General features: G+C 43.3%; 1 protein-coding gene across 3 annotated transcripts in view; it reads right to left on the reverse strand.

Moving 5' to 3' along the window:
* EDA (ectodysplasin A) overlaps positions 1–27946 on the reverse strand; it is a 116155-nt gene that overhangs the window by 9949 nt on the left and 78260 nt on the right. For all 3 annotated transcript variants that reach the window (XM_063313409.1, XM_063313408.1, XM_063313406.1), the window contains exons 2-4: positions 25236–25341; positions 8420–8446; positions 523–702 (exon numbers count right to left, since the gene is read on the reverse strand). In XM_063313409.1, the coding sequence (XP_063169479.1) occupies positions 523–702; positions 8420–8446; positions 25236–25341 (313 nt within the window). The remainder of the gene's footprint in view (positions 1–522; positions 703–8419; positions 8447–25235; positions 25342–27946) is intronic.

Genomic DNA, 27946 nt, shown 5'->3' on the forward strand with positions numbered 1-27946 from the left:
TCTCAGCTTATGTCAAGCTGCAATACTCTTTTCTCATGACTACATCAACCATCACATTTTGCTTTATACTTAAACCACAAGCAGCTTCAGTATAAATTCAGGAATAGTTTGTGGCCATTCATCTGATGACATACTTGCTGCTTTGTAATGTATAAAGTGACATAACTCAGACTTGCCCCAGGAAGTTTACAGATCCCTGCTGTGTTAAGAGGGATGATAGCTGCAAGCCTCTGTGCAAAAAAGACAAGGACCAGGAGATGGCCCAGGTGAGGCCTGGGAAGATTCCTTTGCTCATCTGTGAAATTCTTCATGGGCTATGTAGTTTGGACAATCCTGTTCTCTATTTTGGGATTCCAGGCATTTTGTGAGGAGCCCAAGACATTTTTAAAAATTCCTGTATGTGCCTACAAGCCCGCAAAGGTCGACAGGCCTTCTTTAAATATATATTAGGGTGATGGTTGTGCCATTTTGCAGTAATCTTTCCTCTTTTTTACATGTATGTTCTTCCTCCTAAGCACTTACCAGTTGGACCTTGCAACCCAGGGGGTCCCTGGGGACCTGGAGGTCCTGGAGGTCCTGGAGGTCCCATCACTGTGGTGCCTGGAATGCCAGGAATCCCTGGAATTCCAGGGGGGCCTTGGGGTCCAGGTGGTCCAGGAGGGCCTTGGGGCCCAACAGGTCCTGGAGGGCCAGCTTTTTTGCCTGTGAAAATACAGGGTTATGTTTTCATGTGTATAAACATGGTTGCAAGCTGTACAGGCAGATTTTCTTGCTTCCTGAATATGAGAATATTGGTTAGCAGGACTGACACCATTATTTCTTCCAATGACTCATCCACATATAATTCTTCAAAAATAACTAGACAAAATCCAGGAAGTGAACCCACTGACTGGGCAAACAGAAATTTGCCAGTGGACCAACAGAAGGAAGAAACAATGAAAAGAGTGAACAGTGAAAGATTGTGTGCTTGTCCATGAGAAGTGTAAGTCTTCTGTATAGCTGCTGACTGCAATGAATATATCCTGAGAGTTGTTGATTGATATTGTGAGTGAATGATTGCTTCCTGTTGAGTAAGCAGAGACTGTAAGAGGAATGTAAAGCATCAAGGCTCCAAGGAATGAATTCACAAAGTGATCAAGTTAATGGTGTATTTCACTGTGGGAGTTTATGAAGAACTCCTAAGAGCCTGAGACAATAATAAGAAAAAGGAAAGTCTCATATAGGACTTACTAGAAGTAGCAAAATTGGGGATAAGTGGACAGGTCTCTGCACTTATTTCTTGCAATGCTTGGGACATATTTGCATTCCTGCCTGAGAGAAATCTGGCATATATTTACAAGCTTATGGAAGTCTTGAAAAAGAAGGGGGGAAAAGGGATTGGAACAATTAGTCACGACTCTTCAGCTTATGAGAGAAGATAAAGCTTTCTCAGATCAAAGAAAGCAGATGCTACCACAAGAGCTGAGAGAAGAAGAGGATCAAACAAAGTAGCAAGCAGAGCAGATGAGAGTGACTACCAGAAGCAACAGACACAGAAGATATTCTTTAGTTCTTGGAACTCAGATCCAGCTTGCAAACAAAAAAAAATTTATAGATGGCAACCAGAAATTGGGGGGGGGGGGAGATGGGGGGGTGTTGGCAGTAACTGAGTGCTGGCATTGTGAAGCTGGTAAGGCTCCTTGTGATCCTCCTTGTGCTCTCTGTGATGCTGCAAAGCTGCCTAATTCCCATTCAAGATACTTGGCATGAACTGGTGTTATTCGTGATCTGGTTTGCTGGGGTGCTTTTGCCAGGAGGAGAGAAATTTGGGGCAGTGGCCTGAAGAGGACACAGTAGGATTCAGTGTGGGGCAGGCAGGGCCAGGTGGGGGAAAATTGGTACCTGAAGATCTATATTGCCCACTCAGAGCCCTGTCCTCTGGACTGGGGCTGGATGCAGGCCCATGGGCCCCTCCTTCGCACTCAGGGACTGGCAGCTTGAATGCCCAGCTATTCATTACTGGGTGGGTGGGGGCTATATGGTTTGATAATGTGTGTTGGGGGCTATTGTAGCAGCTTGCTGCCCACCCCACAGCTGAGTGCTAAGAGGCAGATGTGGCCTGAGGGAGGGGGTAGGAGTGGTTCTGCTGGGAGTTTTTGAGTTCTATGGTTTTACGTATCAGGACATAATAAAAATCATCTGGTCCTTAGCAGGTCTTAAAATTAGGTAAATACAACCTCAGATGAACAACAACACATGACATATTACACCGTGTCGTTATTTATTTTACAAAAATAAAGCCAAAATGGAGAAGCCATGTATGAAAAACTAAGTACACCCTTACTGCTTCCATAGGTATTAAGAGGCTAAGTAGCAGCCAGGTGCTGCTAATCAAATGTCTTGATTAATTGATCATCAGTAAGCGTGACCACCTCTAAAAAAGCCAAAGTTTTAGGAGTTTGCTGGCCTTGAGCATTCAGGTGTGTGTTAACACAATGCTAAGGAGTAAAGACATCAGGATTGATCTTAGAGAAGCAATTGTTGCTGCCCATCAATCTGGGAAGGGTTATAAGGCCATTTCCAAACAATTTAAAGTCCATCATTCTACAGTGAGGAAGATTATTCACAAGTGGGAAACATTCAAGACAGCTGCCAATCTTCCCAGGAGTGGACGTCCCAGCAAATTCACCCCAAGGTCAGACCGTACAATGCTCAGAGAAATTGCAAAAACTCCAGGCATTACATCTCAGACTCTACAGGCCTCAGTTAGCATGTTAAATGTTACAGTTCATGACAGTACAATTAGAAAAAGACTGAACAAGTATGGTTTGTTTGGAAGGATTGCCAGGAGAAAGCCTCTTCTCTCTAAAAAGAACATGGCAGCACGGCTTAGGTTTGCCAAGTTGCACCTGAACAAATTGCAAGACTTCTGGAACAATGTCCTTTGGACAGACGAGACAAAAGTGGAGATGTTTGGCCATAATGCACAGCGCCATGTTTGGTGAAAACCAAACACAGCATATCAGCACAAACATCCCATACCAACTGTCAAGCATGGTGGTGGAGGGGTGATGACTTGGGCTTGTTTTGCAGCCACAGGACCTGGGCACCTTGCAGTCATTGAGTCGACCATTAACTCCTCTGTATACCAAAGTATTCTAGAGTCAAATGTGAGGCCATCTGTCCAACAGCTAAAGCTTGGCCGAAATTGGGTCATGCAACAGGACAATGATCCCAAGCACACCAGCAAATCTACAATGGAATGGCTGAAAAAGAAAAGAACCAAGGTATTGCAATGGCCCAGTCAAAGTCCAGACCTCAACCCGATTGAAATGCTATGGCGGGACATTAAGAGAGCTGTGCATAAACAAATGCCTGCAGACCTCAATGTTGTAAAGAAGAGTGGGCCAAAATTCCTCCACAACGTTGTGAGAGACTAATAGTCATGCAGAAAATGATGACTTCAAGTTATTGCTGCTAAAGGTGGTTCTACAAGCTATTGAATCATAAGGTGTACTTAGTTTTTCACACATGGCTTCTCCATTTTGGCTTTATTTTTGTAAAATAAATAATGACACGGTGTAATATGTCATGTGTTGTTGTTATCTGAGGTTGCATTTATTTTAAGACCTGCTAAGGACCAGATGATTTTTATTATGTCCTGATACATAAAACCATAGAACTCAAAGAGGGTGTACTTTCTTTTTCACACAACTGTATAACCAAAATCTGGTAGGATGATTCCTATGACTAGAATATAGCAATGAAAAAGCATTTTCAAAAGGAAGAGGAACATGAGAGGGAGGAGATTAGATGTATCCATGCCTTCTTACAAATTCAAGTGAATGAGCTTGATATCATAAATGCCATCTGGATGAAAGCAAGTAGAGTAACAAATAAAAGCAATGCTACGTCAACAATCATCTGTCCAAACAATATGATTTGGATGAAGCTTCCAAAAGCAAACTGTTGATCTTTCAAAAAGGCAGGCAGCAAGGAAGGAACTAAATACCCCACAGCTATTGGGAGACAATTCTGGCTGACAACTTCCTTCTTGGACAGGTTGGACAAAGGGACCAAAAGAATCAGCTGTCCTTGACTTCACACCAAGCAATATGGAACATGTAGTTGAAGAACTTTGGTATATGTGATTGTGTAATGTGAAGTTTAAGAGAAACTAAAGCCAAGTGTAGTCAAAATACGTATTCTTGACTTCAAAAAAGTAGATTTTAATAAACAGAGCACTGATACGTAGGATTATATGGCAGGAGAAGCTAATGCTGAAAGGAGCTTGAGATGGGAGAGCTTAAAAAAGAAGATACTAAAAGCACAATTGCTGACAATTCCAATGAGAAACAAGGAGGGCAGCCTAGGAAATGTTCTGTGGTTAATAATATCAAAAGCTGTTAAGATCAAGTAAGGAGTTGCACTTCCTCTGTCTTGATTAATAAAGGTCATTCTTCAGATTAATCAAGGCCAATTTCATCCCAGGAATGGGTCCAAATAAGCAGTTTTCTGCAGGAATGCCTACCACTGGATCATCATCTTCTGGATCTGCTGAGTGGTAGTTAACAAACAAGAGAAGAATGGGAAACAAACTGCAACAAGGAATTTGTCCATATGGTTAAGCTACAAAAGCTAATATTTATTGCACAAACTAAACAAGAATTTACATTTGACAGTTAGACATGTATGATGTTATTTATAACATTATAAAGATGAACTATTTTATTCTTGAAGAGTCCTGTAAATTTGTCCATGTAAATTTCTCAGTTGTAAAACATGTACTGTTCTATCAGATGGCTGCTGGAGGAGGCAAATCCTTGTTGCTGAACTCATTGCCATGCAACAGCTGTGGCTAGGCACTCTTAGCACATATTCCACAACACTGAAGTGGACACTCAGAAGACCCACTGGATCTTGCCAGTCCACTGTTAGACTGGAAGCTTGAGAAGATCTCCAGTTCTAGCTCTTTAAGGGGGCAGTGTTCCCCCTCAGTCTTCTTTTCCCAAAGCAAAGCATACTGACTTCTCTTAATCTCTACTTGCTCCAGTTATCTGAACAAGTAGCTTGAAATAATAGTGTGGATTATTATTATTATTGCCTTTAAGTCAGTCTAGACTCCTGGTGACTGCCTGGACAGGTCCCTGCAGTTTTCCTGGCAAGGCTTTTCAGAAGTGGTTTGCCATGGCTGCCTCCTTCCTGGGGCAGAGAGAGGACTGGCCCAGGGTCCCCCAGCTGGCTTCAGGCTTCAGGCGGGACTAGAATTCACAGTCTGTCGGTTTCTAGCCTGGTGCTACATCAGATTGACTCTCCAAGTGTGGAATTAACTTTTCCTGTAATTTGGAAATTTCATTTCTACTGATGCAGCCTAAAATTGTGTTTGCATTTTTTGCAACTGCGTTTCACAATGGATATTTACATTCAGCTCGAGATCAACTAGAATTCCTTTTTACAAGTACTAGCCAAACCAACATTCCCCATCTAGGCCTGTGAGCCTGTTCCTCTAACCTACCAAGATTTTTTCAAATTTTGCTTGAATTTTGCTGGGAGCCAGTAGGGGCCAAACTGAAGTATCTATAAAACCCTAGATGACATGGGGCTGCCTTGCTGGGTATGATTTCCACCATTCCACTTGAAACATTAAGGGAAGGCCTGTTCCACATTATACCCATGCAGGAAGTCAAGGTGGTGTGGGCTAGGAAGCAGGTTTTCTGAGAAGTAGCTGCCATATTACAGGAATATATTCCCTCTGGTTCCATTCTTGCATTCAAGAAGGACTTATTTCAGTGGCTTATGTTTTATTATTGCTTTTGTTGTTTTACTGATACATTGTTTTCAATTAATTTTTAGACATTCTGTATTGATTCCATTATGTGGAGTCAGCCAGTCTAAAAAAAACTGTAAGTAATAAGTAAATAAATTCCTATTCAACCCATGTTTATCTAATCAGAAGGGCTGAAGTACTTCGAAATCTTTGCTGAGATCAAGATACATTATGTCCACAGTATTCCTGCAATTTATAAGAAGGCTACCCAAGCCTAACGTTCATTGTTTACAAATGCCGACTTTTACTAATCGTCACATTGTTGTACAATGCCCGCAGAGGCAGTGTTTTGATTTGCTCTGGAATCTTTCCACATATTGATACCAGACTGTTTTTATAAGCATGGAATAAGATTTACCTTTCTTCAGTCATCTGGTACCTTATAGCTTTCATCCAGAATTTCTCAAGGATGATGCATAAACATTTGGCCAGACTATCAGCAAGATGCCTCAATACCATAAAATAATGAAAACAGAGTCAACTTGCCCCAGCTTGTCTGGACAACCAGATACCAAATGTGATGATAGTTTTAAATTAACTAGATGAAAAAAATGTCATAGGAACTGCAGGATCAAGATAAACTAAGCAGCCTGGATGCTACCTGAAACCCAAATCTTTGCACCTATTAGTCTTGCTTCTAATCACAAGGACACTGCTGAGAAGCAATTCCAGGAGACCTCAGAAGATCCTATTTGACTGAAGTGAGATTTGATCCGCATGCTTTTTGTGTATTCCCGATCTCTGGACTAGCCTACACAAGTGTTGGTAGAAAAAGTCATGGAATGGCTGGTAGGACTGCCAGTCGTCTGCTTGGCAGGTTCAGGCATGATGGGCATGGATGCCTCCTCTTTCACACCCAGTGACAGGCTAAAAGAATCAACCCCAGGCAGCCCTCACCCGTGTCGCTCTAGCCAGGGATGACACGTCAAAAGAGCTATTTTTATTTCTGCTTATAGCTTCTATGCCAGAGGACAATGTGTGGCTCTGGAAGCCAAGTTTCCTTGGGCTTATCTGAATCATGGCATTTCCGTTATTTTTTCTTCCCTCCCTGTGAAGCCCAATCCCAGTGAGTGCAATGATCTCTTACTGTGAAGTAAGAAAGCATGGTGCTGCAGCTGCAAATTTACTTTTTAAAAAAGGCATGAGCAGCAGCAGCAGCAGAATTCTCCATGCAAAGCAAACTGAAGCCTCCCTCCTTTCAGGATTGATGGTCGTGCCTCTTCAGGCCTGGGCTGGCTGCTGGCCAAGCCTTCATCTGATTGCCTCTCAGCTGTCCTGCCTTTGGTTTGAAGCTAACCTTGAGCTCCATTAAATCTTATGCACATTTATTATAAAATTCCTCTGGTTGATATCATCCTAGGGATGATATTTAGTCTCATGGGATGAGACTGAAGCCAGATTGCACCAGGCCCACGCAAAAACCAGGGGAAAGACACGCTCCAGCTGTTTTTGTTAATCCTTCCCAGAGGCCTTTCTGCTGTTAAATTAGCTGCTACTTCAGGTATAACACAATTACATGTACTCCAGAGTGGTAGGTGCAGGCAAGCCCTGGCTTGCAGACACCTTGGTTTCCATCCAAGCGAGGTGCCTGCTTAGAAAACTAGCCCAAACCTCTTGCTGCTGTGCAGTCTAGCATGAATGGTTACCCTCGCTTGGCATTTCTGCACATCCCTGGAGGACCTCCCCTTCCCTTGAGCTTTTCCTGGGAAGGAGAGCCAGAACCTGCTCACAGCTGTGCCCATACCTGTCAAGACCTTTAAAAGTAGCCAGGCATAAGGGGTGAAAATCTCTTCAGGGGGTCAGCCCTTCAAGGTAGACCAGATTAGGAAACCAATGCCATGTAGGCCAGTAATGTAAAGCTATAGTAACAGAATCTTGCAAGTTTGAATGTGCCTCGCCCTTCCCTCCCTTTATCTCTGGGTGAACTAGGGAAGGGCTTGGTCTGAGATGTTTACTCATGTTACATTCTTGCCCAGGGCTCAGAGCCCTTTTATCTGATGATTGCCTTGGTAGCAGCTCTTCCTCCAGCCCTTCCAGGCCATTTCCTCTGCCCTGTACACAGGGGAGCAGCAGTGGATGAGAAAGTCAATTGGACACTCTGTGGATATGATATAGGATAGCCTCTGTCCAACTGACTTTTCAATCAGTCCACTGCTGCTCCCCTGTGTACAAGGCAGTGGGCATGGCCTGGAAGCACAGAGACTATCCTACATCATGTCCACAGGACAGGCACTCTACAGTGGCGCCTACTATGGGGAACTGCATCCTCCAGAAATCTGGATGGTCCCAACCCTGTTAGCCTTTCGCAACATGTTAAAGACCTGGATGTTCCCCCAGCCATTTGGGCCAGAAGGTTAAGTGAGTTCTGCCAGTTAATGTTGTTTTGATGTTAAGCTGGAATTGTGGTTTGTGACCTCAGGCATCTTGATTTGGATTGTTTAACATAACTTCGTAGGCCACCCAGAGTCACTGCCGTGAGATAGGGAGCCATCTAAATCGCATAAATAAATACAAACTTACTGGATTTTGGATGGATGGCAAAGCTTAAAATACTTATAGGCCATGTCATATGTGTGTTTATGTGTGTGTATGGAAATAGAAAGACAAGCTTACCCTTCTTCTTTTTAGAAGGACTTGTACCTACAAAAGGGGAAAAAAAAATATTCATTTATTTCTGTTGTCTGAAACTTCATCCCATATCCACTAAGATCTGAAGAATGAAGAATAAAAATCCAACATCCCATCCCTGTACAACACATTCAATATAGAAACATGAAGAACTAAAAAAGCTAGAGTATAAATGCATTTATAATTATATTTTGGAGTTCAGTGCAGGACTGCTGATAAGAAACTAGATGGATCTCTTAGGATCTCAAGGGCAGAAATTTCAGACTGAGTACCCAACAGAACAGCTTTTCATTCTGTCAGGTTGCTTCAACACACAGCAACAGATGGATGCTCTGCCCATAAAGTAGGTTGCAGTTGAGTTCATTTTGCCCCCAGAGGTGAGATTAGCCCCATCGCTCCTAGCCTTCCGGAGAAAGTTGAAGACCTGGCTCTGCCACTGGGCTTGGGGCAGGGAGAATAGTAATACTTGGGGCTGGCTAGTGCCTTGAAGTGCCCCTCCTATACAATGACTGAATGAGACCACAGCAATTTGGTTTTATTATGTTTGGTAGCTCTGTGCAATTGTTTTATAGTGTGTTTTATATTGAAATTTTATTATATATTTATTGTTTTATATTGTAAAGCTCCCAGAGTCCCTCCGCTCGGAGGAGATGGGTGGTGACAAATTTGACAAATAAATAAATATTTTTTTTAGCAAGGAAGATACCTATTAAAACCCATTCATTTTTTAAAAAACCAAACAGCTCCAAGGTCGCAGTTACAGTTGACTAAGGGCTGGTTTGCACTCCCTGTTTGCCCCATAGGAGGACGGCCCAGGCATCATTTCTCAAGGACCCACAATGCTGCCCTCCAGCCATCTATGGCAAAGACAACCTCCGTTTTCCTTGCTTCACATCACAAGCTGTATTTTCCGGCTTCGGACGGCACAAATCACGCCAATGGTTCTCACACTTCATTCGACGTGCCTCCCTCTGGGCCTGTACAGGCCTTTGCTCTGTGTAATGATTGCCTATCCTAACAGACTCAGACTCACAAGCAAAAGCAAGAATATCTGGTTTATTAAAGAATAGTACGCAAATACAGAGAAAGCTGAGAATGAGCAAAAGCGTGCCAAATACAAACTAAAAACCCTCGGTACAAATGTAATCCCTCCCCTCGCTCAACCATTTCAAATTCCCCACCCCAGGTGCTGGTAACGAGTTCTGCTGATCTCCTGGGAAGAAAACCTTGAACACACTGGATAACCCAAACATATTCCATTCCACTGAATACAGATAACAAACCCAGCAGAAGGAGTTCGCACACCCCTCCCAGCAGAACACGCATCAGCCACTTAACTTGACATGCAAAATATTATGATGTACAATGCACATTGAAACGGTGAACATGACACTCTGCCTGCCAGATGGACTGGTGAAGGCCATGCTTTGTTAAAAAAACAGGTTTGCTGATGCACCGGTGAAAGGCTGGATGTTTTATTTTCATAGAATTCTAGTTGGGAGGGATGTTGGAGGTTTTCTAGTCCAACTCCCTGCCTGGGGCAGGAATTCCCAGCCCCTCCAGGCAAAGGGCTCCCCAGCTTTTGCTAGAAAACATCCCATGATGGAGCCCACAAGACTCCAGGAGGTGGGCTGGTCCTCTGCTTCACAGCACTCATGGTCAGGTCTCAGTTCTGCTTTGTCTTTATGGGTTCACTGAGGAACCAACGAAAGCACCCCCTTCTGTCTCGACTGACTCCCAGCCATCTTCCACCTTACTGGGTTTTCCCTCCTTGTTCTACTGTCATGATGCTTCCTACTGAACGGCAGCCCAACTTGGATTTTGTAATGCTAATGGATTGAAGGGAGGGCTGGAAAGAAGTGGGAAAATGGTTCTGTTTCCTACAAGATGAATATTCACAGTTACCTTAAAGCAAAGTTAAGGTAACTGATGGCTTTGTAATACGTACAAGCAGAGGCACTGTCTTTATGCCGAAGCTCTAAAAAGAATGAACTAACGATGGAAAGCTTATTTTTACAGAAAGGATTAAACAATGTGCAAATGTATTAGAATCAAAGAAGAAAGGCTTTAGAAAGACAAGACTAGAAAGTTGAAAGGAAAGCTGGAAGGATAAGAAAGAGGAAGCACATGGGACGAGATGGCACAGGCCTCCCTCTCTCTGGTCCAGATCCTTCTGGCCCTGCTGGCAGGCAGGTCAGTTGCCACTCTGGCCTCTCCCCTCATGCACCCTTTGCTCTGGGACATCCACAGCCTGGTCTGTCTGCCTTGAGCTGCCACACCTTTGGGTGGGATTATGCAAATGCCCTCAGCAACTGTCACCCAATTCTAGAAAAAGGCATATTTGGTTTAAGATCTATTTCCACGCTCTACCCCCCACCTTTCAATCTGCAGAGCCCTGAGAGCAGAACCCCCTCTGTGTGTGTGCATGCATGTCAGAGATTGCTAGAAAGCATTTGGCCTGAGAGATCAGAAAAAACACACACCAGGCATTTCTATAAAAATAAATGTATTTACAGAAAGCTTCTTACATAAACATATTTGCAAGCTTATGCATTCACATGCACTCAGAGAGGACTGGAAAGAGAGGAAGATAGAAAGGAAACTGAAACTAGTAACAAGCCCAGGCAAGTTCCTTCCCCAGGCAATTTCCTTATATGGTCATTCTTTTCACACCCAAAACTGAGGATACTTAAGTTTGACCTGTTCACCCTGCCAGAGTGATTTGTTACCATAGTAACTTAATGGCTCTACAGCCAAAAGCAGAAAAAAAAATACCAACATTCCCCTTTTTTTTATGCTAAGGAGTGAGCTGTAGAACAATTTGCTTTGTTAACTCTTTGTGTCTTGGTAGAGCAAGAGGCTTGGTTAAAATATCAGCAATCATGTCTTTTGATTCACAATATTTTAACATTATTTCCCCTTTGGCTATCATGTCTTTAATATATTGATATATAATATCTATATGTTTTGTCCTATTCTTACAAGCTTCAGTTTTTGCCATTGCAGTGCAAGCTTGATTATCGTCATAAATAGTTATAGGCTGGTTCACTTCCATGCCTATGTCTTTTAACAACTGTTTAAACCATACAACTCATTACAGGTTTGTGTTAGAGAATAAAACTCTGCTTCTGCAGTGGAAAGAGCAACAAGTGTTTGCTTTCTAGAATGCCAGCCTAAGCTTGACCCAGCAAATTGAATCAAAGTCCCAGAAGTGGATTTCCTGTCACTGACATCAGCTCCCCAGTCAAAATCGGCAAAAGCCTGCAATTTCTCTGTTCCACAGGCATCTAGCTTCAGGCAATAGTTCTCTGTTCCTTGTAAATACTGCATTAACCTCTTCAATGCTGCTTTTCTATTAGATGTGGGCTTCTCTACCTGTCTACTTAAAATGGCCACAGAATTTGAGATATCTGGGCAAGAGTGATTTGCAATGTACAGTAAACTTCCAATTGCAGATCTATATTTCTCCACTTCAGTTAATTGAGTTCCTCCTATTTCTTTCTGAAAATCTAGTATCATAGGACTAGAGACTGGTTTACAGTCTTGCATGTTAAAATCCTCTAGGAGCTTTTGAATTTTACTACGTTGGCTTAACAGAAAGCTACCATCCTTCTCCCTGTGTATTTACAAGCCTAGGTAATTTGTTATTGTTCCAAGGCTTTTTAATGTGAAATGGCTTTTCATGCAGGCTTCAAATTCAAGCCTTTGTTTTTCTGTTGATGCGAACAGCAGGAAATCATCAACATAAATGCACAGATACATACAGCCTTGTTTGTCTTTCTTCATACATACACATGGATCTGCTTTTCCTTCTTCAAAACCAAAATTCTGCAGTTTTTCATCTAATTTTTGGTTCCAGGATCCAGCAGCCTGTTTTAACCCATAGATTGACTTCTGCAGTTAACAGACCAGATTCTCCCCTTTCTCATAGCCAGGGGGTTGCTGCATGTATAATTTGTGGTCTAAATCACCATAGAGAAATGCAGTTTGAATGTCATCATGGTGAACTGACATTCCTTTGAGTGCAGCAATTTTTAACAGTAATCTAATTGATTCACCTTTAGTAACTGGTGCAAAAGTCTTGTCAAAGTCTAAATATTTCCTTTGAGTGAACCCTTTTGCAACCAACCTTGCTTTATATTTTTGGATTTTTCCATTAGCATCTCTTTTCAGTCTGAAAACCCACCTACAACCTAGACAAGGTTCATTGGGAGGTAGATTTACCAGTTTCCATGTTTTATTTTCTTTCAAGGATGCTAATTCCTGTTGCATGGCAGAATGCCAATTTTGTGCAATTTCAGGTGGTAAAGCATTTACTTGTTCTAAGGATTCAGGTTCAGTAAAGATGTGAAAAGCCTTTACTGTTTCAGCCTGAAAACGTGATGGAGGAACACCTTTATTACTCCTTTGAGATCTGCGGGGTAATACAGGGCTTAAATTTTGACTCCTATCACTTTCCTGAGAAGCATCTGTCTCATCAGACAGATCTTCAGTTTGCTTTTCTGGCTTAATGTCCTCATCAGGCAAAAGATCACCATCAGCAAGTCCTTGCTGTTCTCTTGTGGTGGTCAGATCAACTGGAGAGCTAGAATTTAATCTCCCCCAGTTTTGTTCAGCAAAAGAAGCGCTTTTGCTAATTATTAATTTCTCTCCCATTATGAACCCGTAGCTCCTTTGGCTTTGTTCATAGCCAACAAAGATACTTAAGTTTGACCTGTTCACCCTGCCAGAGTAATTTGTTACCATAGTAACTTAATGGCTCTACAGCCAAAAGCAGAAAAAAACCAAATACCAACAATGCACACATGGGTGCGCACATGTGTAGAACCAACTCCCACCTAGTGCTGCATCCACGAGAGACTCTGCCATGGTACCCATCAGAGGGAAGTTCCATCCTGGATGCCCTCTGTGAAGACCAATCAAAGAGATGGTATTTCAATCACCTGAGCTCAAGGCAGCCTTGGCTTTCGAGCCATGTGCCTAGAAACAAAGTGGCTGCATCTACCTTGGATCCAGCCCTGTGGAGCTCTATCGGAAGGCCTGCCAATCCTCTTCCTAGGCAGCCCATCCTCAGATCTGTGGCTGTAGCCAAGGGGGACCCAATCAAAGCCAGGTGCTGGACAGGATGCACCGGGGAGGGATCACACCTGAAGAACTGCAACAACTGTGGTCTGCTCCAGGACTGGCTGTACAACTGTCCACATTGTGGCAGGTCCTATTGCAAAGCCTCCCTAGTGGTTGCTTGACTGAGCATGGAGCAAAATCTTCTAAGATCCTGGGAGACAGCGTGTAATAAGCTGTTTTGAGCTGTGAGTGCCCCATTCAATGATCTATGGTATGCTTCCTTCAACATCAGCAGTTCCCACATTGCCAGGAATGTATAAATGCTTTGCAGCCAAGGATGTTCGCAACCAAATTAATACGGGAGTGGATGGGAGGACAGTTTTGAATATTGCTATATAGGAGTTATTCAGAGGGTGATACTTTATTTCTATACTCTTCTCCCCGACTCCAAGGACTGGATTCCCCCTAATACACAACAGGGCATCTTTGCCCCTCTAGGTTCCATACAGTGGTCTGCATTGTGGGCTGTCACAGGGTTCACAGATATTGTCTGGCCATAATGTGGTTTGTTTGGGGTTGGCAGAGTGTGATGTCACTATGGCACAAAGAAGGGAACAAATCACATTATGGCTTACTGTGTTATATGTTGGGGTTTATAAACTGTGGTTTATAGCTTAGGATTATATGTAAAACCAGACTGACTAGGTTTATTCAACTGTTAAAACAGACCATGGCATACTGGGATGTGTAAACCAAGCCTGTGTTTGGAAATCACACAGAGAGCCCCCTTCTCTAATTATATGAGATTTTGTGCCCAGCTTACTCCCCTTAAGCTATCACTCACATGCCTCAGCCATGATCATCTGTGAGTCAATGAAGACTGAAATGTAAATGCCTGGAGGCTCCAGATAGATAAAATGCATATCTGCATGAAATGTTCATACCCCACTTTGCTTACTTTCCTGGTAGACCACAGATTGAGCATGAGCCAGCTGTGTGCTGCATCTGCCAAAAGAGCCAATGCAATCTTAGGCTGCATCAATAGAGGTACTGTGCTGAGATCACAGGAAATGATAGTTCCCCTCTATGCTGTACTAGTTGGACCACACCTGGAATACTGTGCCCAGTTCTGGTGACAAAATACAAGAAGGATGCCGAGGAACTGGAAAGAATGCAGAGATGTATGATAAAGATGTTGATGGACTTGGAAGATGAATCCTTTGAAGAACAGTTACAAGAACTGGCTATGCTTAATCTAAGGGGAGACATGATAGCAGTCTTCTTGATGGGCTATCACAGGAAAGAGGGTCTGGTTTTATTCTCCATAGCACCTGAGGATAAGACAAGAACCAATGTTTGGAAGCTTTACAGAGGGAGATCCAAATTCAAAAGGAGGAAGATTTCCAGACTGTGTAGAGCTCTTAAGCAGTAGAACATCTTGGCTCCTGGAGTTTCAGGGGCTCAATTGCTGGAGATTTTCAAGCAAAGGCTGGGCAGCCAGTTGTCTGGGATCTATGAAGATTCCTCCTGCCCTGGGCAGGGGTTACACTATTAAGACCTCCAAGGTCCCTTCCAACCCTAGAATTCTACCATTGCAAGGGAATGTTGAATGTGGCATGGGTACAAATAAGGCTGATAACCTCAGTCTATATCTTCTCTATTTTAATACAAAGCATACTTGATACTTTATATTAAAAGTGTGGGTATAACCAAGGCTTGAGCCTAACAGTGGCCATAAAAGTAGCCAAGTGTGTCTATTATTCCACCCAGTGGCTTTGTTGAGGATGATCCAGATCCTAGGGAAGGACAGGAAAGATCAAATGCCTGCCAGCTCTCTAATGCTTTACTGGGTTTTCTTTGTGGATAAAGTACCTCGTATTCACTCAGATCTAGATGCCAATTGGGTAGAGTCATACAAGATGAATGGAACAACATCATGCAATGTGAAGTGGATAAGTGTTCTTTAGTGGAAGTTCTGCCATCTCTAGCACTTATGCCCAGCCTTGGAAGCCAGAAGGCATTTCTGTGGATGGATTCAGGAGGTGGTAAATGCCTCTTTGAGAGAGGGTGTGATGCCATCTGCCCTGAATGAGGTGATGGTATGCTCTCTTGATTCTGCCAACCTGGACAATTTCTACCCAGTATCTAACCTCCCTTTTTTGGGGAAGTTGTTGAAGACATGGTGGGGAGTAAACTACAAACTAGAAGTGGATTGTCTAGATTCCTTCCATGTTCAAGCCCGGACATGAGTCAAAATCAGCACTGGTAAGAAGTCTTTGATATCATCAGCCATGGTATTGTGCTGGATCACTGTTTGGGCTGTGGGTTGGAGATGCCGTTTTATATTGTAGAGAATAAGGAAGATGACCCTGATGGAAATATGCAGGAACTGTTACCTAGGCAAAAAGTGCTGAAACATTTTTAAGTCCAGAACAATGAGAGGACATTCGGAAGCAACTTCAGAACAAAGCAACAGAAGCTTTACCTACTATTATAACTTTATTTTCCAATGCATCTTCTATAAAAGTAATTTCCAAGCAACATGACTGGTTCCTACCAGGTTACAGCAGCACAAAAAGTATTCAATCCTATTTCCTTTTTCTCTCACTGTCCCAAGCAACAGTGTGTTTGTTTGGTCTTGCAAAGGAAGTCTTCTACATCCAAATTTCTCCAGCTGTAAAAGCTAGGCTAGACAGGTCAAATTTTACTGATGAGGCTGCCTTCCAAAATGTATGGCTAACTATAAAAGTCTACACCCTTCCATTTTTATTAAAGTAGGTATAATTTAATTGGGTTTTTTTCCCTACTTGCTGGTCACAGACCGTGTTTACTAACAAATAAATATTCTTCAGTGTTTTCAATAAAGACTCTCTGCTCCTCTTAATGCACCCCAGGATAGCATTGGCCCTTTTAGAAGCTGCATCACACTGCCAAGTTTTAACTATGGTTGATGAGAGACCCCAGGTCTATTTCATGTGTATGACTACCAAGCCTGGCATTTTCCCTACCCAGATTTCATTCAGTAAAAAAGGTGTGTACATCTTCCCTCCCCATTTCGGGGTGGTGGTGGATTTATAATCACTAGTAACCTCTGCTTTGGTTCAAGATTTTTTGGATGCACGTAGATTTGTGTCATAGAATAGAAGGCTAACCCCTGTTCATTTTCTGTTTTCTTTTTCTGCAGTGTTATACAAATTGCTGCTAAATGCCAAGTTGTTCCAAGTGTGAAATTACTATTTGGTAAGGGGAACAAACAATAAAACATTCAAATTCATATACTGGGCAACTTCCCTGAATATTTTTGTTCTGTTACTACAAACAGTGTCGGGTTTTGGCATAAGGGTGGAAATAAGTAATTTCTCTCAGAGCACCCCCAAGAGATGGCCATCCAGCTTCAGTGTAAATATCTCTAGCAAAGGAAAGCCAGTGGATAATATTTGTGTGTGTGTGTGTGTGTTTGAGCGAGTACCTGAGATATCACTTCGGAGAGGGAGGCCCCACAATTTATCCACTGCTTTTATGGCCAAGCTGAAAGCCCCTTCAAGCATGGCCATTGCCTTTTGTATCATGCCACAAAAAATAAAAAGAAAACATCTGGGACTCCATTGTATTGTATTTCTAGAGCTTCTACAGAAGGGGTTCCCATTTGTACTGACAAAATTCAGTGGCAAAATGGCTGATTTCAGCTGGGTGATTCTTTTTCCCCAAATAAGGGAGTTGGAAGCTCCTGGACAGCAGCCTGGCCTCATTTTTACTCTTGAACTCCAATTGTCACAAAAGGCCTAAACCTGCACTGCTGAACTCAGGCCATCCAACCATCAAATTTGACAGCAGAGTTTTTGGTGTCCTGCTCCTATCTTCACTCTTTGGTCCTCATAAAATAGAGAAAAAAGGGCCAAAAGTTGTCCTACCTCTCCAGGTAGGACAACTTTGGGCCCTTTACTTTATGGAGAACTGCACTGCCTGTGGTCTTCCCTCAAGCCCACCTGGAGCTGGCCACCCTGATTGAGAGCAATAGTTGCTTTTCTCAAGGCACCCAATGCATTCCAGTGAGCAATTATGGCCAGAAAGAATCACACAATCTCTTGCCAAGATCCTACGATTCTAAATATGTATATGAGGTCTGGAGACCAGCAGCAGGAAGAGACCAGATTATAGGAGTAGCAACTGTTTTAAAGTACTTTTTAGATGCAAGTGAAACATTAAATCCTTATCTAGGAATCAAAATAGACAGATAAGGCCTGTTGTAAAAATGTGGCTCTTTCTAATGGAACAAAACTGAAATTGTGGTAATTTTATTCCAAAATATTAAGAAATGTCAGAGAAAAGCAACATATAGAGAATTATAAAATTACCTAAACATTTAACCAACTTGCCTAAACATGCCTGCAAAAAAAAAAGAATAGCTTGGCAAAATAGTACCATCGCGCACCTTCAGATGCTTTTGTTGACTAGGAAGTGAGGCATCGAGATTAAATTTATAGCAGAAAGCAGAAGAATGAGAGATTAATCTCACTTCAGTGTCTCTGAGGTTGCAAAAGCTTAAATTGGCAGGGTTGCTTTTCCCAAATTTTAGCCCAAATCAGTCAGACTTAGGAACTGGCAACGGGGTAAGAGTGCGGCTACTTCTGAATAATTGAGGGGTCACAGGAGGGTGATGAACAGAAAAGCCTGCCTCTGAATGAAAATCTGACCTAACAGATTGGAAAAGAGAAGTCAGGCGGCAGATGGATCTTCAGCTGGCAGGTCAGCAATGTAACAGTAGATCCCCTCTGAATATCAGGGGAGGTGGCATTCCAAAAGGTAGGCACCATGAATCAGAAGGACCATCTGACAGTCTCCTCTGGGGTGTGTCCAGAGGAGAACAGCCAAGATGATAAGGGATCTGGAAAGAAAAAGGCATTTGATATGTTTGCCTGAAGTATCTGAAGGGCGATCATATTGAAGACAGGGCAGAATTGTTTAGAGTTATTGCAAGGGATTAAACAAGCAGTGGTGAGTTTACATTTCAAGGACATAGGTTTATACTGAACCCCAGGAAACATTTCTTCACATTAAGAGCTACTGAACAATGGAACAGACTTCTGGGGGTTGTTTCAACAGAGGCTGGAGGGCCATCTGTCAGAGATTCTGCAGTTGTGGATTCCTTCACTGGACAGAGTGTTAGCTAGATGATCTTCAAAGCCCCTTTCGTTCTATGATTCTGTGGCACCTGCAGTAGACCCTCCTCATGTAGTCATAGTAACTGAATAGCTTTATAAAGGGAAGGGTTGGTCCACATATTCGGATGCTAAGTTATTTAGAACTTTACACACCAGGAAAAGCTTGAACCTAGCCCAGTGTGAATTCATATCCCATAGAACTGTTTTATCCCAGGGCCCTCCTCAAGAGCACGGCTGCCATTCTGTACTGCACACTGTAGGCCAGGTACAAGGGCAGCCCACATAGAGCACGTTACAGTAATGCTGTTCTCAGCCTGCAGGTAGCAGCAGCTGGCTAATCCTGTACAAGGAAAGTTGTAGTTGGTAACGGCACTCTAGCAACTGAGATTACTCAAGCCCCTAGTGAAAATGATGACTCTAGAGAGCCTCCCCCAAGCTGCATTCCTCCTGAAGCAGCCTAACCCTCCTTCAGAACAGACAGACTCTACAATGCCTCTATCTGCAAAGCATCCACCCACAAGGCTTCCATCTTGTCAGATTTAGCCTCAATTTATTGGCCCCCACCCAGCCCATTACTGTATTTTGGCACTGGTTCGTGACACGCACAGCCTCATCTGATTGAGATGTTATGGGGAAACATAGCTATTCTCAGCATGCAATGGCACCCATCCCCAAACTCTTCATGACTGCCCCCAAAAGATTCATGTAGAACATAAAAGAGCCCTGGGGACATGGTAATGCCTCACAGCCATTTCTATGCCCAAACACAGTCACTCAGGCCTCTCCTTGAAACCACTCCTTCAAGCAGGGATAGAAGCATCCCAGAACATCACCTCCAAACCCCATCTATAGGGACGATTCAGAAGGACTCAACAGTATCAAAAGCTACAGAGAGATCCAGCAGAATCAAATGCCTGTCTCTCTCTCCATCAGGGGCCCAAACCTGATTCATTATCCAAGCTGGCCTGAACTGTGATAGAAAGAAGTGAAGTTTCCTTATACAAATGCCTGGGGCCCTATGGACGCTCTCCTCCAATGCCTTGCCTCAAAAAGGAACTCCTTTTTGGACAAATCCGCTGTTCCCAGGATCTATTCAGCCACGCATCCCTTTGGCTCCCTTGTCTCAGTCAACATGAGCAAGTGAGCAAAAGCCTGTTACAGGTAGAAGTACCTGTCCTTCCTTAGGCCTTCAAGAGGGAAAGCAATCCCACATACCTGGAGCAGAAGGTGCACCAGCCATCTCTACAAATGCAGAGCTGAAAGCAACATCAGCAGGACAACCAGTCATTTCACCCTTAAAGGGCTCCATTATGGGATTACCAGGAGCAGATGCAAACAAGCCCTGAACTACTTTAAAAAGCTCTGCTGGACCACTGCTTGAAGACAAATCAGAGGCTATAAAGGGAGTCTTCTTTGAAACCTGTACTGCCACATGCTTGGTGTGATGGGGTACTGGCACATGGTTCCAGTCAGTCTTACAAGAGCTGTTGCGCCACTTGTACTCTGTCAGCTACTGCTCAGCACTTCCCAGAAAACCAGGGAGGGCTGGTTGGGTCAATGCCATTTGGTCTTACAGTTTAATCAGTTTCAATGGGATGACTGGTTCTGGCCTATGACCCCTCCCCAGAGCAAGCAAGAATCTACAAGATTCTATAAATCTTGGTGGAATTTGGTTATCCTTCTTTCCTGCAAAGGGATGAAACTTCTCCATGACAGTGGTCTGATCCTCATTACGCTCTTTTGAAGTAAGTTGAAGGCATGTCCTCTTGCCTGGGTTGGTCTGATGACAACAACTCCACTACAACAGGGTTGGGGTTAGAGTTAGATCCCACAGCTATTGTGGAGATCACACAAACTGGCCCTGTGCATTAAAGAGGAATCCAGCTGTCATTCTAGAAATCCAGCTGCTGCCTGAAGGAAGCTCAGGGCTTGCGGACTATCTTGCTGGGATTTTTCAAAAGGTCCATTTCTGCATATCAGCTGCAGCCAGAATTGTGCAGTGCAGCTGTCAGCGTGATGCACAACATCTGAATGCTTCTATATCTAGTTACAGCAGGTTGAAGCTTGTAAGTATAAAGACTTGTGCCTGTTCTTTCTTCACCTCTTGACTAACAAACTTTGAAGTAAACAGCTGCTGACAGAAATACTACTCACCTAAGAAAGAACTAAAATCTTTTAGTAGCCAAAAATGGACAGAATTCACTTTAGATGATAGATAGACAGACAGACAGACAGACAGATAAATGATAGGTGGATAGATATAGACCATAGAGATAGCTGATAGCTGATAGATAAAGTAGTTGATAGAGACATGATGGCCATAACATTGGATGATTAGATAGATAGATAGATGATAGATAGATCACAGATATAGATAGATAGATGATAGATGATAGACAGACAGATGACAGATAGATATAGATATAGATAGATGATAGATGATAGATTTTATTTATTTTTATTTATTCCTCACATTTCTTCACCACCCACCTCACCAAGGTGACTCTGAGCGGTTTACAATCAGATTAAAATAACATAAAAACAGATTCATCATAAAAGTATAAAATATAAAATCCAAGATGGAGAAACAACAGTCTGAATAAAATTTCTCAGGGCCTCATCAAGGTGCCAACCACCCCCATGATTGACTATCCCCCCTCCTGCCCCAAGCGAGGTGGCAAAGCCAAGTCTTCACTCCCTTTCGGAAGGCTGAGAGATGGGGACCTGCCTCACCTCTGGGGGTAACTTATTCCACAGGGCGGGGACCACAGTAGGGAAGGCCCGCTTCCTGGACCCTGCCAATTGACAACCTCTCATGGACAGGGTCCATAACATGCCTTCTGTGCCTAACTGGGTGGGACAGGTCGATGTAATGGGGGTGAGGCGGTCCCTCAGGTAACCTGGACCCATGCCATGTAGGGCTTTAAAGGTTATAACCAACACCTTGAATTGGACCTGGAAGCAAACTGGCACCCAACGCAGCTCGTGCAGCAAAGGCGTTATATGCGCCATCCTTGGGGTCCCCAAAACTGCTTGCACAGCTGCATTCTGAACCAGCTGTAGCTTCTGGATACTCTTCAAGGGTAACCCCATGTAGGGCGCATTGCAATAGTTTATACGGGAGATGACTAGGGTATGACTGACTAAATGGAGGACCTCCCGATCCAGGAAGGGGCGTAATTGGTACACAACATGAAATTGGGTGAAGGCTCCCTTTGGCCACAGCTGCCACCTGCTCTTTGAGCAGGAGTCTTGAGTCCAGGAGAATCCCCAGGTTCCACACATTCCACTGGATGGGCAGTGCAACCCCATCCAGAACCAAAGATGACAAAGTCCCAGATACGGAAGAGCCAGTAACCCACAGCCGCTCTGTCTTACCAGGGTTCAGCTGAAGCCTGTTGTTCCCCATCCAGACCCCACAGCCTCCAGGCACTGAGACAGGGTGGTCACAGCATCACTTAGGTTGCCCGGGATGGAAATATATAGTTGGGTATCATCAGCATATTGATGATACCTCATCTTGTGGTGACGGATGATCTCACCCAGTGGTTTCATGTAGATATTAAAAAGGAGCGAAGAGAGTACTGAACCCTGCGGCACCCCACAAAGGAGGGGCTGCGGGCCAGATCTCTCACTCTCTATCACCGCTGACTAGGACTGGCCCTAGAGGAAGGAGGTAAACCAGCGCAAAACTATGCCACCTACCCCCAACTCCATGCCACCCCTTACTTCTCCCATAAATTTACAGACACAGAAAGGTGGCATGTCTGGGAGAAGGAGGCTGCAGCAGTGAAATGGGCATTGAGTAATTGGTGCCACCTTCTGGAAGAAGCTGCCCTTCCACTTGAAGTATGAACTGACCATAAAAATCTTGAGGTTCTAAAAACACCCAGGAAGTTGAGCCGCAAGCAAATTCAATGGGCACATTTCTTTAGCAGGTTCAATTTCACACTCAAGTACTTGCCAGGGGGCAGAAACTTCCTCGCAGATGCTTTGTCTCGGCTGCCCCAACACAGCAGCCAGAAAGAGGAGGCGGTTGATACCATAATTCCTAACATGCAGTTGGGATTGGCGGCAGTAACAAGAGCTCAGGAAACAAAGAAACCTGCGCCACTGGAGAGTAGCTTGCAACAGAAATTGACAGTGGCTCTACATAATGATCCATGGCTAGACAACAACCAAGCAGAATTAACTGAGGAGCAGGGACTCTGGTGGAAAGGAGATAAGCTTTATATTCCAGAGCTGATGAGAAAAGGAATTTTGCAACAATGTTATGATGCTAAGTTGGCTGGGCATTTTGGGTTTGCAAAAACTTATATCTCACTAAATGACAGTCTTGGTGGCTGAGAATGTGGGCAGACATTGAAGAATATGTACTAAGCTGCCCCACACGTGCAATGGCAAAGAAGGTGGGAGGTAAACCTAGAGGATTGTTAGTCAGTAACCATCCTTGGAAGCAAATTGCCATGGGCTTTATTGTGGAATTACCAGAAAGTAAAAGGAAAACAGTGATTTGGGTAGTTACTGACTTATTTTCAAAACAGGCTCACTTTATTCCTTGTAGTAATATTCCCACTGCCAGGAAGCTGGCAAGTATGTTTATTTCTCACATTTACCATTTACACAGGATGCTTGAACGGGTAATGAAATGAGCTTGTTTAGAGAAAAAATCCTTTACAACCCAAATGACAGTTTTCTTCTGACTGGGAGGTAGGTTCACAATGAAATCCATAGAAATCTCGTCCCAGGGGCGGGATGGGCTGGCCACTGGCTGTAGAAGCCCCTGTGGTTTCCCCCCTTTTTGTTTTGACATGGCACAAACAGGACAGGAAGCAACATAGTCTTTTACATCACATCTTAAGGTAGGCCACCAGAATTGATGACAAACCAAATGCAATCTTTTGACAAAACCAAAGTGCCCAGAAAGTTTATCATCATGGGAACACTGTAAAACCTCAGCTCTTAAAGTTTCGGGTACATAAAGGCGGTATTCCACCCACGCCAGACTGTTTTCAAAAGAAACATTGTCTCTATTAGCTAGCAACCAAGTGTCAGATTTCAGGGCCTGGAGAAAGTCCCTCTGTAACTGACAAGGAACTTGCACTTTCCGCTTCCCAGACTGGGCTGGGGGCGGGGTTGCCTGTGCACGGGTCTAGCTCCGAGTGACAGCAACCAAGCCCAGTTGTGGTTCAGTGAGAACAGTCCCAACCACATCTTCCACCTGGTTTAGGTCCTGAGGCAACCATGACAAAGCATTGGCCAGAAAGTTTTTCTTTCCTGGAATAAATTTTAACTGGAAGTTAAAGCGACTGAAAAACTGAGCCCAGCAAATCTGTTTAGGGATGAGATGTCGTGGGGTGCGGAGGGCTTCCAAATTCCTGTGATCGGTCCAAACCTCGAAAGGGCATTTAGCACCTTCAAGGAGATGGCGCCAGGTTTCTAAAGCTGCTTTTACAGCAAACACCTCCTTTTCCCAAACATGCCAACGGCGTTCTGTTTCGGAAAATTTCCTGGATAGATAAGCGCAGGGTTTTAAGCGATTTTCTGAATCCCTTTGTAACAAAATAGCCCCAATAGAGGAGTCAGAAGCATCAACTTGGACCACAAAGGGGCGCTCAGGATCAGGGTGCTGTAGAATAGACTCAGCAGTGAAAAGGGTTTTTAATTTCTCAAATGCTGCCTGGCATTCAGGCGTCCAATTCAGCACTGCCCCAGGGTTTTTTACTTTGCGTGTCTCCCCCAAGCCCTTGGTACGGAGTAAATCAGTGAGGGGCAGAGCAATCTCAGCGAACCCCTGGATAAATTGCCAATAGAAATTACTGAACCCTAGGAAAATTTGTAATTGCCTCTGGGTGTGGGGACGTTCCCAACTTAGAATCACCTGAATTTTTGCAGGGTCCATTTCTATACCCTGGTCAGACACTCGATAGCCCAGATAGTCAAGTTGGGTTTTGTGAAACTCACATTTGGAAAGTTTGGCATAGAGTTTGGCATCTCTAAGTTTGCATAACACCTGTCTGAGGAGGCGTTCGTGTTCCTCCTCGGTTTCAGTGTAAATGAGAACATCATCTAAATAAACCAGGACCCCTTTAAACAAATGATCATGTAATACTTCATTAATCAATTGCATGAAGACTCCAGGAGCCATTTCTTCTAGTAATGAAGAAAAACAGCCACATATTGCAATCACATTGAAACTGAAATCAAAATTAATGGATAATGATAGAGGCTAGGAATATACTTTTCTGGGAGCCAGTCTGAGATAGTATAGTCCAGAAGGATGCCTCCTATTTTGCAGAATGCACCATGCTGAATAAGGCACCTGGAATTGCATACTCATATGCCAAGAAGAGAGCCAGTCCTTCATGGGTCAGATTGGGACTCAGATGCACAACCTCAGTCATGGAACTGACCTTGCACCAATCACTTCCTCTCAGCCCAACCAAGTTCACAGGGCTGATGAGGCTTCTGGGAAAAAAATGAAGAAGGAAGCACCCTCAAGCACCTGGTGGAATATGAAAAATCTGATGGATAAATACATGTATTGGGAGACAGTAGAAAGGATGCAAACTCACTCTCTGATCCTTCACTGTTTTTGCTTCTTTTGTTTCTGCGGACACGATGGCTTTCTTCACTAAAGAGAGGCCTCTCCTCAGGGGAGAAGAAATTCAGCAATGCCATCTAAAAGTAAATCAAACAGAAAAGCAGAGTAGAAGAAGTGAGCATCAACAAGCATAACACAGAAAAATAATTAACATAAAACAGCTTACAAAAGCAGACAAAGCACAACACTAAAATTAACAAAAGTGCAAGGTTCCTTTAAAGCCGCATAGCCACATCCCAGCCTCTGCTTTCAGAGAACTAGCTGTGATACTGGGAAATGTGAGACCGACGGCATCCAGGAAAGGGGGCACTTTTATTGTAAGCAATTCTTAGCAGGATTCCTTTCTCCGGGGAGGAACGGACTAGACTCATGGCTTCATGCCCGTTATCTGAGAAATGCAATTCCGACAGCAGATGGAGGAGAAGTCTAGCCCCATTTGCTGGGAGGGCCACATCCCGTGTGCCACGCAGGATCAAGGAGTTTTTCTTTTACAAGGTGCAAGTGATACCATATGCTAGTTACCCAACATTGGGCATTTCCTGGAACTTTGGATCCCAATGTGTTCAGTGGTCCTTAATTCACAGTAGTTGTGTTTAGAATTGATGCCCTGGTTATGAAACTAGCATTAAGTTAAGGCAAAATGGAAAACTAAGAGTGTCTTTCAGCTTAATTTTATCACCACTGGGGTTTTCACTGAGTCACATGAAGAGAATCAAACTGTTTTAGCAGGCTATTAAAACTGTTCTGTTCTGCATGGTTTCTGAATAATTCAAAATAAGTGGTCAAGGTTTTTGTTTTCAAAATATTTCTATTTACATTAATTCTTGTTTGTTTTAAATTTTCTAGTTTGTTTGAAACTACTAGACTTGGATATCAAAGGACAATTCAGAAATAATTTCATAATAAAAACCTAGGATTCTACCACCTCTCACTCAGCTCCTTCTTGTACTTTCTGACCTCTAACTATATTAAGCCATTGTTCAAATCTACCTGCAGTGAAAATCTAACATTTGCTCTGAGATCAATCCCTTCCACCATGAAGGGTTCAAGATAGAAATGGCACAAAATATTATGGGGAGAGTCCTGCAAGAGGAATATAAACAGAAGGCCATCTTTGGAGAGGAGAGAAGCTATGCCTGGAATTACAACCATTGTCAATCTGTTCTTCAAGAGATGAAATCTGCCAGTGGCAAGCACCAACACCAGTAACATGTCAAATAGATGACAAAAAAGCAGAAAGTATTCAAATATATAGTTGAGAGAAAAATGGGAAATAGGAAGGCAACCTTCAAACTCTAGCTAATTCCTCAGAGTGATTGTAGAACTACTTGCAGAAGGCAGCTGCAATGATCCACACGCTCATGCATTCAGTCAAAAACAGTTCTGAGACTTGAGTTCTAGTAACTGTTTAATGAATGGAAGCATCTAGTACAAAGCAAAGTTGTGAATGGCTTCTTTCCCATGCATTCTACAATTTAAAATTCACATTCTCTACATTTCCCCCCTTCTACCCATCAAAGCCTGTACTCCCCCCTTTGCCACCAGATGGCTTGGATGGTATTCGCCTGGATGGCCTTGGCAATAAATGCCTAGTCCAAACAAACGAATTCAAACGAATTCACACTCCAAAGTAACACCCGCTCCCTTCTGGTGACACTCTGTTGACACGGGTTCAATGAAAGATGGATTTATTATTACTCAAATTTAGCCACCGCCCATCTCCCCCAAGAGGGACTCTGGGCAGTTTACAATAAAATCGCGAGTCGATCAGGATGTTCTGAGGACATCGGGATCGGGGAGTATGACAGCAACAGCCAGACCATGCCACTCTGCAGGACCTGCCTCATTTTTGCTCCACAACTCCCCAAGACCATTCCTTCCCCCCCTCCTCTATCACTCTCACCAGGAACAGTAACAATGAATGTCACTGACTGGTTAGAAGCCTGGCCTTTCCATTTGCTGCCTTCCAACCAATGAACAAAATAGTTCAACTTCATAACTTTAAGCTTAGTAATAGCACAAATCAATCTTTTGCAGACAGTTCTTTGAGAAACAAAGGGCTAGGAATATTACAGTTAAACTCTATCATTAAAATGATCCAACAGCACTGTGATTCTTTGGCATACACATTTCTTCGTAACAACACAGATTTAGTTCATCATAGGCTATATGCTCATTAAACAGGTGCTGAAGTTAATATAAAATTTCAAAAAGAGTTTGATACCTCAACCCAAAGGAATGTGCAATTGCCTTAGGGGGGTCATTCCATCCAATTTCACATCTTATCCTTCTCATTGCAATGCCCAAGGTAATGTCAGAGAAAAAAACGTTTTTGTATAACAGAAAAGCAGCATTTGAGTTAAAGAAGAAGGCCACAAATTTTAATCAAGCTACTCAGAAACTGCTGTTCTCTTTCTCCCACTGAAATCCAAAAATGTCCTTGTGCCCCAAGTCCCAATGCTTAGCAAGCAGGATACTAAAACCCCTTCCCACTGTCCAGATCCAGCCTGGCCCAAGCTCCATAGAATCCTGTTCAGAGAAGAAAGAGTGGGCATCCAGAGAAAACCACATTACTGTGAACAAGCAGGAGCTTTCTATATTAACCCTTACTCTCCCTTAAGCCTCTGTTAAAATAACAGTTTCTGCAATCACTGTGTATTAAGCAAAGATGCAGATGGATTC

This window comes from Candoia aspera, chromosome 12, assembly GCF_035149785.1.
Source record: "Candoia aspera isolate rCanAsp1 chromosome 12, rCanAsp1.hap2, whole genome shotgun sequence".
Taxonomy (NCBI): Eukaryota; Metazoa; Chordata; class Lepidosauria; order Squamata; family Boidae; genus Candoia; species Candoia aspera.